At 51.5% G+C, this 13,717-nt stretch overlaps 2 gene segments (V, D, J or C); one reads left to right on the top strand and one right to left on the bottom strand.

Annotated features, from left to right (window-relative positions):
- Positions 1–13,717, top strand: part of LOC102932895 — a 489,191-nt gene that overhangs the window by 469,874 nt on the left and 5,600 nt on the right.
- Positions 3,418–12,798, bottom strand: LOC119567831. The segment is given in 5 exon segments: positions 3,418–3,973; positions 4,469–4,798; positions 6,463–6,777; positions 8,723–9,049; positions 10,533–12,798. Coding segments are annotated over 5 exon segments (1,500 nt in total).

The raw sequence follows: 13,717 nt of genomic DNA, 5'->3' as shown, positions 1-13,717 counted from the left end.
GGAAGGAGGCCCTGAGGTAAGGGTGAAGTGGAGCTTGAGGAAGTGAGGGCTGCTGTGGGGGAAGTAGCCCAGAGAATTGTACATGTCATGTTTCTAAAAGGTCAGCTACCACAGCTGATACTATTAGGGTCCTGGGCTGGAGCCCAGAGTAGACGGTGGGCCCGGGCTCCCCCCACCGTTGCCCCCTGATTAATCACTGAGACTGTGAGACAACAGAGACTGTGCAAGGAAGGATAACTTCTCCTCACCTCCCTCACTGGCTTATGATGAAAATGGCTCAGTAGACTGTGACCCTTGTCTCTAGAGAGAGAAGGGTTATGGGGAGGGTCACAGTGAGCCTCTGAGGCTAGCGAAATGCACCAGGGAAACACGGGACCCACGGAGGCAAGGACAGAGCTTTGTCACAGGCTATAGAACCTTTTACTATTGCTTTTAATTCCCTTTCCAAGGTCCAACTCTACATGGCTTTTGGCCTTTCTCACTTTATCCCTCCATGCTCTGACCTCAGTAAGGTAGCTTTCCTTGCTGATCCCTCCCATCTTCCACTCCCTGTAGGCTTTCTGCTTTTTCTTAATCACCTCTCTGAGATGCTTGCTCATCCAGCTTGGTCTACAACTCCTGCCTATGAATTTTTTCCCCTGTCTTGGGATGCAGGCTTCCGATAGCTTCTGCAGCTTTGACTTGAAGTAATTCCAGGCCTCCTCTGCCTTTAGATCCACAAGTTTTTCAGTCCAATCCACTTCCCTAACTAATTTCCTTAATTTTTTAAAGTCAGCCTTTTGGAAATCAAAAACCCTAGTCACAGATCTATTTTTGTTTATCCTTCCATTTAGTTTGAACTGAATTAGCTCATGATCGCTCAAACCAAGCTTGTCCCCTACAATCATTTCTTCTATGATGTCCTCACTGCTCACCAAAACCAAATCTAAAATGGCGTCCTCTCTTCTCAGTTCAGCAACTACTTGGTGAAGGAATCCATCAGCTATAGTATCCAGGAAAATCTGAGCCCTATTATTATTACTAGCACTTGTCCTGCAGTCTATATCAGGAAAGATGTGGACAAATTGGAGAAAGTCAGAGAAGAGCAACAAAAATGATGAAAGGTCTAGAAAACACGACCTATGAGGGAAGATTAAAAATTGTGATTGTTGAGGCTGGAAAAGAGAAGGTTGAGAGGGGACATGATAACAGTTTTCAAGAACGTAAAAGGTTCTTACAAGAAGGAGGGAGAAAAATTGCTCTCCTTAACCTCATAGGGTAAGACAATTAGCAATGGGCTTAAATTGCAGCAAGAGAGGTGTCGGTTGGACACTAGAAAAAACTTCCTGTCAGGGTGGTTAAGCACTGGCATAAATTGACTGGGGGGGGTTGGAATCTCCATCACTGGTGATTTTTAAGAGCAGGTGAGACAAACACCTGTCATGGGTGGTCTAGATAATACTTAGTCCTGCCATGAGTGCAGGGGACTGGCCTAGATGAGCGCTCAGGTGAGCCCGTGTCCCACCGCCCTTGCCTCATCCCCTCCGGTGATGGCCCCTGGGTTTGGCCATTTCCACACTGCCCTGCATTTGAGGTCCTCTCTATTCACTCTGGCCGCTAGGCCACACTCCCCTACACTCAAGGGCTGCTAAATTGACTCTAGCCCCAAGAAAACAAAGTCCTGCACTTCAGGGCTGATATATTGACCATGGGCACTAGGCCACACCGCTCTGTGCTCATGGTGCCCTTTAACAGACTTATCCTCCATGAATTTATCTAATTCTTTTTTGAACCCACTTATATTGTGGGCCATCAGAACATCCCCTGACAACTACTTCCACACGTTGACTGTGTTGTGTGAAGAAGTTCTTCCTTGTGTTTGTTTTAAACAAGCTGCCATTTAATTTCATTGGGTGACCCCAGGTTCTTGTATTATGTGAAGGGGAAAATAACACTTCCTGATTTACTTTCTCCACACCCGCCATGATTTTATAGACCTCTGTCATATCCCCCTTAGTCATTTCTTTTCTAAGATGAAAAGTCCCAGCCTGTCTAATCTCTCCTCAGACAGAAGCTGTTCCATCCCCATGATCAATGTTGTCCCCTTTCTCTGTACCTTCTCCATTTCTAATACATCTTTCTTGAGATGGGGCGACCAGAATTGCATGCAATATTCAAGCTGTGGGCATACCATGGATTTATACAGTGGCATTAGGAGATTTACTGTCTTAATATCTGTCCCTTTCCTAATGGTTCCTACCATTGTTACCTTTTCTGACTGTCACTCCGTGTTGACTCCAGAACTGAATGCTGTATTCCAGTATCGGTCTCCCTAACCCCGTACACAGAGGTGAAATCACTTCCCCTGCACACTACCTCCATGTCTATACATCCAGGGACAGAGCTGGGAGGAATGAAGGCTCCTAACTCAGTCTCACCCTCCCGCCTAGCTCTCTAAACACATAAAACCAGATTCCTGGGCACTCTGCCTCTAACCTTATGTGGTCAAGTGAGGACGCATCTCCTAAGGGTTCTCACGCCAGAGTGGCTAGGCTACATTGCGAGAAAGGTGCAATAGTTAAGAAACAAGTCTTGGAGATGGGGGATCAGGGCTCTATTCCCACTTCTCCCACTGACCTGCAGTGTGACCAGAGACAAGCCACCTGGGCTGGGGTCTTTAAAGGACTCTGAGGAAATTAGGTGCCAGTGAAGATAAATTCACAATTGCAGTGGGAGTTGGGTGTCTTGCTTCTTTATAGCATCCCTATTTTAATCCTTTTGTGCCAAAATATCCCATCCCAGCCTCTGTCTGCTTAGACTATCAGCTCCTTGGTTCCAGGACATTTGCTCTGTGTGTTCGTACAGGGCGCATCCAATGGGGCTCTGACCTCAGTCAGGAGATCTAGGAGTTGCAATATCATGAATGATAATGGATGGATAGCAACTCACTGCAGAGGGATGGACAGGTAGAAACATGACAATGCATGAAGATGGATGGATGCAGAGAGGAGATTGCATAATTTTGCATGCATGGACATTGTAGAATCAAAGAGACAGGTATAGAATCATAGGATATCAGGGTTCGAAGGGACCTCAGGAGGTCATCTAGTCCAACCCCCTGCTCAAAGCAGGACCAATCCCCTATTTTTGCCCCAGATCCCTAACTGGCCCCCTCAAGGATTGAACTCACAACCCTGGGTTTAGCAAGCCAATGCTCAAAATACTGAGCTATCCCTCCCCCAGAGCCTAGGATGGGTGGATGGATCCTGTTTGGAAGAATGAATTGATGTAGTCTATACATAAGGAAAGGAGGATGGCTGGAGAGAAAGAAAGAAATAAAGGTGGGGGGATACATCTAGATATTGTGGGAGGAAGTGTGGATGGGTGGATGAGACACAGAGACAGTCTCCGCCAGAAGACATACCCTTCATCACAAACTCTGGCATGCTGCATTTTTATTTGGGCATATTCCACACACAGCCACGCTCTGTACACCAGAGCTCCCACAGCTTTACACACAGGCTAAGAGGAATCCCAGAGCCCACGAGGTTCCCTGGCCATCTCAGATACGCCGTGAGGAGCCCACGCGGCTCTGCTCCTCAGTAGCAGGTGACGTCGGTATCGGACAAGATCACAGAGACATTGACGGCAGTGGGTTTACCGGAGGCTTTGTCCACACTCCGGTGGATGAAGGTCATGGGCAGACCCTCGTGCCCCACCACGCAGGCGTACGTGTCCCCCCGCTCCCATTCAGATGCCAAGACATTGAGCTTGCTGTAGATGAAGTAGCGCTCCTCCTTCCCAGCCTCCCGGACGGGGCCAATGTTGGTGTAGGCTTCCTGGGGCACGGGCCGGTCCTGCTGGGTCCATGTCACCAAGATGGCTCTGGGCCGGAAGCCGGAGGCCAGGCAGGTGATGGTGGCCAATTCCCGGAGAGCCAGCTCCTCAGCGTGAGGAGGGGAGATGTAGACAGAAGGGGCCCGGAGGGAAACCACTGCCATGAGAAACAGCAAAGGGTTGATGCGAAGGATTGGGACCCAGGAGTCCTGGCTACCATCCTCCACCCTCATCGCCCTGCTATATCCCACTAGACCCCCCACTCTCCACCCAGACCCATGGATACAATCCAGGAGTTCGGGCCACACTAACCCACCAGATCCAAATACCTTCCCTGAAAAGGGGCTAGAACTCAGGACTCATGGCTTCCAGTCTCCCTATTCTAACCCACGACATCCCACTCCCCTCCCAGAGACAGAAAAAGAACCCAGGAGTCCTGACTCTGTCCCCCCCGTCTCATAAATTTGCTCATTTCATCCCAACCACAAATTTGCGAATCCCAGTCCCAAAGACCTCAAGCCGGATCAGAACTAGCGCCCCTAGAGACAGAAGGTCCCGTGTCCCATTCCCCACATCCTGAGCCAGCCACTCTGCCAAGCCTGCAGCCAGATGGGAGCTGGCGCCCCCTACAGGGGAAAGGCTGAGTTCTTACTGTGACTCTTGCGGATGCTCTTGACAATGGCCGATGGGATGTCTTGGTGCTTCACGGTGCAGGTGAACTCCTCCCCCGCCTGCCACTCCTCCACGCACACCCGCAGGATGCTGGTTGCACTGTAGGTGCCATCTTCCTGCAGCACTGGCTCCCTGGAGACCACGGCCAACGGGCCCCCACTACCCCGGTTCCAGGAGACCTCCAGGCTGCCGGGGGTTTCCATGCCACTCACCAAACAACTGATGGTGGCGTTCTGCCCTATGTAGAGGTCCTCCAGGGAAGGGGGAAGGAGAGAGACCTCCAGAGGGTGTCGATTACAGTTGCTGACACCTGGTGGGGGGCAGGAGGCAGCGTTGAGGGCTGGGCTGAGCAAATATTTCAACAGGCACGAGGTGGAAACTGAGTGCCTCTCTCTCAGGGGCACAAAGCCCAGGGGCTGTTTGGGAAAGGGGCTGAGGGTCATTGGAGGTGGAAATAGGGCACTGGGTTCCCTGGTAGAAGGGGCGGGACCCTCATCTTATGGAGCAGCAGGGAAAATGGCTGAGATTTTCCAACCACCCGAGAGATTGGGATTCCTGGGTCCCATTATGGTTATTTGGGTCTCTGGGTCCCAGCAGCAAATCTGAAGGTCTCTGGTTTTGTTGGGAGAAAGTCCCATTGAGGAAAACATGGCTGGGAACAGACCAGCCATGGTGGCTCAAATCAGGGTCCTTCTGGCCTGAAATTCATGAGCTCGATGACCCGCCTGAGCTCAGTGCAGTTATCCCCATTTCCCAGAGATGGCAGCTGGAAAACAGGACAAATGACCTGCCCATGGTCATGACTGGCACCCAGATCCTCCTGCTCTAACCACTAGACCCCACACTGCACCCACGGCTCAGGACGGAACTTGTGTTTCCTAAACCCTACCCCCTGCACAGGCAGAAGGGCCATTTTTATTGAACACCCATGGTCTGCCGAGGTCCCTCAGGGCATGAGTCCCTCAACTTCCACTGCAAGCCGATGGGGGAGGGGAGACCTCGAATCACTTTAGAAATCTCAGAAGGGAAGCCCAGACTGATGGGAGTCCTGGCACCCAGGGACAATGTCCTCTATTGAATGTTGTGTGAAGGATATGCATGGTGTCACTCATGAGATTAGTTTCTAAAGTGGATGCTGCTGGAGCTGGGATTCCAGATTCATATGGACTCCCAAGCCCCACTGTGGGGCAATGGAGCTGAGGGGTTTCTCTCCTTTGTTTGCATGAATTCGTCAGCTTCTGAATCCGATATGGAATCTGCCCCACCCCAGCTCATCTTTTCCTTGAGAACAGATTTCAATTGCGTGCCTGTCATGGCTGCAGATCCATGAAGACATTCCTAATGTGCCAGCAACAAATTTGAAGAATAAGAAGGGACCATAAGGGCAAAATTGTGAATCTGCCACCTTGGGAATCCGTGTCCAAGTGTGGAGCAAACAACACCCAGGGCGATCCATGGTTAAGAAGAAAAGAACATTTTCAGCCAACCACCTCCCAGCCATGAAAGACCTCTTTGAACTTTCCCCAAGAGCAAGAGTGTCCACTCCAATGTCTTGGCCAAATCACAGCCCAATGAGATTACATTCTGCACCCTCCCTTAAATTCTCTCTTGCAATTAGGACAGTTTTCCTGCACTTCCTTTAGTGGTGATGTGCTCTGTGAGGCTGTGGAATCATCTCCTCCAGGGGTGGGGTGGGATCCCCATTACTTGGGGCATTTCGGACTGGATAATGCCTTGGAAATACAGGGAACTCTCCTGCACTGGAGTGGAGGGGACATTCTCCACCCAGATCAGGTTGCAATAAGTCTTGGTTTCACCAAAGACAGCATCATAACGGAGATAGAAATCCTTCATTGCCACCCCTCCCACGAGGGCTCACATGGAGTCACGCAGTTGTTCATGCCATTGGCTGGACGGGATAAGAACACGTGTGAACATCCCCAAATTAATACCTGCCTCTGAGAATCCACTTACCGAGGGACACCTTTTCCACAACCCTCTTGGGCTCTTCCATGGCTGGGTGATGCACCACGCAGGCGTAATTTCCTTCTCTTTGACTTTGCTCAACCTTCAGGACGCTGTAGGCAGAGAAAGTGCCATTTCCTGACACAGGGCCACTGTTGTAACTGGACTTGAGTTCCGGGGAGTTATTCTTCAACCATGACATGCTGATCTCTTCAGGGTAAAAGCCACTAGCTTCGCAGATGAGAGTAAAGGAGACACTGTTCCCAGAGATGTCTTCGTGGTAGGCTCGGGAGACGGTGACTGTGGGCTCCTTCTTACTGATGCCTAAATGAAAAGGAAGAGGGGCAAGAGAAAAATAAGACTTGGTTTGCATGTCTAAGTTACGGACTTATATCCAGCAGCTATCACTGTGTGAAGGGGCCAGGGAGGGCAGTTGTTCAGAGTATGTGTGAAACTAGACCAGGCAAAACAAAAAGCCAACCATTGAGCATCATCTCCCTTGAAACTCAAAGACTCAAATGGACCATCACCCAAAGACTCAACTGAACTCCAAAGCCTTCCCCGCAGAATGTACAGTGAACTTCAACCTTAAAAGGCAACAACTTAACATCATTATCTTCATCTTCATCACCATCATCATATTCATTTTCTTCACCTCCCTTGTCTTCATAATTACTTCCTTCCTCTTTATCGTCCTCTTTTTCAGATCAAAATCTTCATCATCATCCTCTTCCTCTTTATCTTCATCATCTCCTTCAGCATTCTAACATTCTTTCTCTTTTTCTCCTTCAGCATCTTCATTTCCTTCTTCATTGTCATCGACATCATCTTCATCATCTCCTTCGAGATCATCATCCTGATCGTTATCCTCAGCTTGGTTTTACAGTAATGCAGATGGGCAGGGGACTTTCAGCTAGTCCTGCGTCCCAAACCTGAACCCTCACCCCAAGCCTTGAACCACACTATCTCCTCTTCACCCCAAGTCTCCGCCATGCATCATCATGACATTGGGTCACCAACCCATTTGCTCACTCAGATGGAGCCTCTGCCCTCCTTCAAACGCTCACAGCAAAATTCAACACAATCGAGATTTTCAAAGGCTGGCTAAGGGACTTGGACACCTTGGGTATTTCAATGGGATTTGGGAACCTAACTCCACTGGACGCTCTTAGAGAGTCTCACAAGAAATATCCCTGAAAGGCCGAATGCCGGATGACAAGCACCAGCCTGATTTCCAGAGATAAGAAGTACAAATGCACATCAGACCAGAGTCACAGATAGGACACTAAGTCCCTCAAAGGCCACATCCCCAGATCCCAGGGAGCAAAAGGGAGTGAAATTCTTAGAGGAGCTGGCATTCAATGATAAGAAGAAAGTGAATACGGGGAAAACCTCTAAACTGGATATTAATGGTGATCCCCTGAATGAGAGGTTCACAGGGCAAATATTAATTACGGCTGAAATACACCCCTGTGCTGAGGGCCTCGGCTCCGCCAAAGAGTTATTTGGGGGGTTTAACTGGGACTTCAAGGCTTCCTAGGACTTGTGCGGGGTGAGTTTCACCCTCTAATCCCAATTAACAATGACTGGAGTTTGCCTTTCCCTTTGACATGCCAAGGCTACTCACCTGTATTGCTCATGCTTATGTCCTGGGTTAGTTCTCCAGAACAGAGTGTGGTCACTTTGCAGGTAAATATGGTGCCTTGTCCCCATTGGGCCAGTGACACAGGGTGAGAACTGACAAGGCTGGTGGTCCCGTTGCTGTTCTTCTTGAGAGTTTCTGTCTTTGCCGCAGAGCTGACTTGCCCATCCACTTTCCATGCGATTCTGCTGGCTGCTAAGTCATAACCCAAAACTAAACAGGTAACATGACCAGAATTTTTGATGACGTCTTCATAGGAGGGTTTGGTTAAGTAGATGGTTGGGTCAAGTGAACTTCTGAGGCAGCCTGAGAAATTCAAAGAGATGTCATTGACCAGCATAAATAATGTGGAAAGGCAGAAAAAGACTATCGAAATCTAATCTAATCTAATCTATCCATCCATCCATCCCCAACAGAACACTGGTAGTATCCATCCCATCCACCCATCCATCCCCCCATTATATCTCTTTCTCTTCCCATCCACCTACAGTATCAATTTCTCTATGGTACTCCTATGTCTCCCATCACACTGGGGTCTAGGTGCAGTCCCACCTACCCTTAGGCAGGGCTGGTTTCTGAGTAACTCTCCACCCCACCTCCCCACCATGCACGGGCGTAGCCCCTCACCCAAGCACTTGCTGGCGTTGTGCATGGAGAGCTCTGTTCCCCCTGCTGGGTGGGTCACTTGACAGGTGTAGACGTCCCCCATCTCCCAGCTCTGCCTGGTGACGGTCATACGGCTCTGCCCCATGTAGGAGCCATCTGTGCCCATTGCAGAGGAAAAGGCCGGGGTGGGGGGGCTCCTCTCCTTTCCATTCACCAGCCATTTCACGTCGGCTTTCCCGGGTCTGAAGCTCAGGAGGAGGCAAACCAGCTCTAGCTGGCTCTCTGTGGTGCTGTCCTCGCAGGTGGGGACCAGGAGGTGAACCTGGGGTGGCATTGTCAAACCACACACTGAGAGCAGAGAGAGGGGAAAACACAGTCCAGTGTCATTCTCCATAGATCCCCACTCCCCTTCCTGAGAGAGTGCTAACTCTACAGTCCTCCCACCACTGGCAAAAACCCGACCTTGTTTGCTGTGTTTACACTGTGTACTTTATTCAGCCTCTAGGGATTAACTTCACAGCCACGTAAGGGATTAAAACAAATGGGAACAGGGCCCTTAAATCATTTAGGCAAATATTGAATGCCTCCATGCATTCTTTCTGTACATGCTGCATGGAGTGTGTTCTCCCTGGTAAACAGCAGGGACAAAGCTGGAACTTGAGCTGTGTTTCTTTGAACTTCTTTTCCTTAATTAATGTCCCCTGTTTAAGGGGGACTGTGGTGCTGTAGAGCATGACATGGCATCAGAAGAAAACCTGGGAGAGGACTGACTGTGTCTGACTATGGAAAAAGGGTCAAATCCTCAGCTGATGTAAATCGGCACAGGGCCACTGACTTCCGTGGAGATCAGTCGATTTACACCCGTTCAAGTTCTGAGCCCAGAATGCCTACGTTTGCTGCTCTGGGGTTGTATCCATTTCAAAAGATGCCCGAGAACAGCCAGAGTGCAAAAAACACACACAGCTCCATGACAAAAAGGTGTAAGCGAGTGCTAGCTTGTAAGGGGGTGTAGCCCCGTTAGGGCCAGTGGTTGCTGGGAATTGGAGTTTCATGGGGCTGCTTGCTGCAGTCTATATAAGGGAAAGCTTCTGGCTCAGTGCTGAGGAAAGCACCTGAGGGGGAAATCTCTAGATGCGGACCAGGCAGGAGGGCTAGGAACCATGCGGGAAAGGGGACCTAGTGGGAAAGTGGGGGTGCGCTCCCCATCCAGCCGGCTGAACGCTGGGGGGGCCCCGGGTGGCTGGGAGCCTGTGCTCTGAGTTGCACTGGTTTTGCTTTGAGTCCTTGTGTGTGAACAAACCTGGCCTTTGGACTGAAGCAGCAAATGGGCTTTGTTCTACGCCCCCAGTGGGAAGAGTCTGGGTCTGGGTTTGGGTTTGGGTGAGGGTGAGGGAGTAGGGCAGTGAGCCGAAGATTTCCCCTGTACAGAAGGGCAGCATGCGGCTTAGGTGCCATTTCAGACCAGCTGCGTGTCTCAGGGATTTACATGCCAAGTGCCCAGGGGAACCGGGTGCCTAAATATTTTAGGCAGGGCTGAAAAACCTCCCCTTTAGTGGAACATAGGTCTCTGCCCAGGGGTGCATTTCACCCTGAGGTTTGCCTCATTCCAGGGCCCACGGAGACGGGCGCTGGGGGTGGGAGTTCTGCAATGACAAAGCACCAGGGCTCAGTGTGTTCCAACATGGGGCCAAACTTTCCCCACTCTTTCAGGGAGAGATTTTTCCAAAGGCACCTACGGGATGTGGATTAAGATTAACTGGCTCCCAGACCCTCTAGGCGCTTTGAAAATCTCAGCCTGGCTGCCCCCTCCTCCCCCCGCCGCATGTCTTACATTCCTGAGGGAACTTCCCGGACACTGTCTTTGCTGAGCCTTGATGCGTCACGTCACACTGGTAGGGGTCGCCCTGCCGGGAACTGTCAGAGGGGATCAGCAGGCTGCTCTGGGTGTGGAGCCCATTGCTCATCGTCACCTCTGGGAAAGTTTTGACCCCCTTGGTCACTTGGCCAGAATTCCACTTGATGTCCACTGGTGATGGCAAATAGCCAGTTACGAGGCAGGCCAAGCTGGTGTCCGGGGGCGCATTGCCGGTCTTGCTGCAGCAGGGAACCAGGGGGAAGACGGAGGGCGTTGTGCGGGTCGCTGGAAAAAGAAAGAGAATATGAGAGAAACCATCAAAAGGGGGGAAACTCTGAAAACCAGGCCACTGATCTACCTACATCCGTCCATCCACCTCCCTCTGTGGCCTGATGGCTGCCTGGCCCAATGGCCAATTCCCTGGGAAAGGAGTCAGGACTCTTAGGTTCTATTCCCAGCTGCTGTGGGACCATGGGCCTGTCGCAGACCTTCTCTTGCCCTTTAACTTTCCATTGTGAAGTGGTGTCCGAGCGATGGACGAAAAACACGAGAAATGGGATTCTGACCTTGGCTGTTCCAGTGTAAACCTGGAGCAACTCCAGAGGACTCACTCTGGTTTTTTCCAAGTGATGCTGAAAGGAGACTCTGGTCCTTTAGAAGGCAGAAATATTCCCCACGTGCCTCACAGTGTGAGTCCAGCCCTCCTCAGCTCTCCAGTGTGAAGTGAGCATCAGTACTGTTATTGAACAGATGGGGAAACTGAGTCCTGGAGAGATGACGTGGCTTCCCCAAGGTGACAGGGGGAGTCTGTGGGAGATCTGGGAACCGAAGCCAGCTCCCTAAGTCCCTTCCTCTGTTTGATGACAAGACCGTTTGTTAAAGCTAGGGAAGAGCCCTCCATGAGTCATGGATGGATGAGATAACTCAACACGCGCGCTTTCTCCTCCGGTCCCTGCCCTTCTGTGCAAACACATCTTTCAAACCATACACCTCGGATTCTGGGCTCTTCAGTCTGCCTCTCCGGGACACTGACAGATCCAGGGGAAATTCACTGAGGATGAAATATTCACTCCCAGCTGGCTTTCCCAATTTTGCAGTATTTTGGGGGTTGCAGTCCTTATTTCTGGATTCTTTTGGACTCTCCATGACACGGAGTCCTTAAAGCCAGCTTTGGCCTGTCTTTCTAACTGCTCTGCTCGACCAGAAGGTGGGGGCTTGGGCCAGGAATTGCTGGGGGACATGCCGATCACAGTGATCCCTTCTTCTGCCCTGAAACTCCACGAATTGATGAGTTCTAAACAGGTCAAATTGCAGTGGACATTCCACCACCAGTCATGGTGCGAGGAACCACCCAACTACTTCTCACCACCTTCACAGGAGCAAGGACCAGAAGAGACCCTTTGTGTAATAAAGACAAACTGCCAGGAGACATTAAAATAAAGAAAAGATGGCTAGAATTGAGACACGAAACTTGTGTGCAACTATGTACAGGACATCTGTCTATCCCCGAATACACCCACTGTCAATCTATCCATCCTGGGTGGTTGAGAGTCAGGACTCCTGGGTTCTATCCCCAGTTCCAAGACAGCCGTAAAGTCTTCTTCTTCACCCTCCCACACGGCAGGTTCTCAAAAAGAGCCCCCAGGGGCCTCAATCTTTTCTGTGCTCTGCGGCCGTCGTGACCAATCTCTGGGGAAAACTGACCAACAAAAAACATGGGCTGAAAAGGGGAAGTTTACACAAGTGAAAGTCACACCAATGTTGTTTTTTCACCCTGGTTTTTTCACCTCGCCAGCCTGTCCAATTTTCACACCTTCTCACCAGCTGTAACAGTGAAAGCTCCCCAGTGGGCGTCATCTCTTGGTTTTAATCTATAATTATCTTGACTACCATTTGGGGGGGAGGAGAGGGGATGTCTGACAGGCAAAGATACCTCAGAAGAGCTACGCGACAGCCACAGAGCAGAGCTGGACTCCCGGACAGAAACCCCCGGTCTACAGTGCCGGACCACGACCCAACATGGCGGTGATTTGGTGAGTAAATTACAGGAAAGTGGCTGCTGTTGGCTTGTCACATGAGTGCAGAGTGTGTTTTAACCCTATCAGAGATAAATGGGGGGCAGAGTGTGCTGGAGAGGGGCGCAAGACACCTGGGTTCCCTCCCCAGCTTTGGGAAGGGAGTGGGGTCTAGTCAGAGCAGGGGGCTGGGAGCCAGGACTCCTGGGTTCTCTCTCCAGCTCTGGGAAGGCAGTGGGGTCTAGTCAGAGCAGGTGGCTGGGAGCCAGGACTCCTGGGTTCTCTCTCCAGCTCTGGGAGGGCAGTGGGGTCTAGTCAGAGCAGGGGGCTGGGAGCCAGGACTCCTGGGTTCTCTCTCCAGCTCTGGGAGGGCAGTGGGGTCTAGTCAGAGCAGGGGGCTGGGAGCCAGGACTCCTGGGTTCTCTCTCCAGCTCTGGGAAGGCAGTGGGGTCTAGTCAGAGCAGGGGTCTGGGAGCCAGGACTCCTGGGTTCTCTCCCCAGCTCTGGGAGGACAGTGGGGTCTAGTCAGAGCAGGGGGCTGGGAGCCAGGACTCCTGGGTTCTCTCTCCAGCTCTGGGAGGGAAGTGGGGTCTAGGCAGAGCAGGGGTCTGGGAGCCAGGACTCCTGGGTTCTCTCTCCAGCTCTGGGAAGGCAGTGGGGTCTAGTCAGAGCAGGGGGCTGGGAGCCAGGACTCCTGGGTTCTCTCCCCAGCTCTGGGAGGACAGTGGGGTCTAGTCAGAGCAGGGGGCTGGGAGCCAGGACTCCTGGGTTCTCTCTCCAGCTCTGGGAGGGAAGTGGGGTCTAGGCAGAGCAGGGGTCTGGGAGCCAGGACTCCTGGGTTCTCTCTCCAGCTCTGGGAAGGCAGTGGGGTCTAGTCAGAGCAGGGGGCTGGGAGCCAGGACTCCTGGGTTCTCTCTCCAGCTCTGGGAAGGCAGTGGGGTCTAGTCAGAGCAGGGGGCTGGGAGCCAGGACTCCTGGGTTCTCTCCCCAGCTCTGGGAAGGCAGTGGGGTCTAGTCAGAGCAGGGGGCTGGGAGCCAGGACTCCTGGGTTCTCTCTCCAGCTCTGGGAGGGCAGTGGGGTCTAGTCAGAGCAGGGGGCTGGGAGTCAGGACTCCTGGGTTCTCTCTCCAGCTATGGGAGGGAAGT

This window comes from Chelonia mydas, chromosome 13 (genome assembly GCF_015237465.2).
Source record: "Chelonia mydas isolate rCheMyd1 chromosome 13, rCheMyd1.pri.v2, whole genome shotgun sequence".
NCBI classification, from domain to species: Eukaryota; Metazoa; Chordata; order Testudines; family Cheloniidae; genus Chelonia; species Chelonia mydas.
Note: the sequence above shows the minus strand (reverse complement) of the source record. Positions and strands in the feature narration are given on the sequence as shown.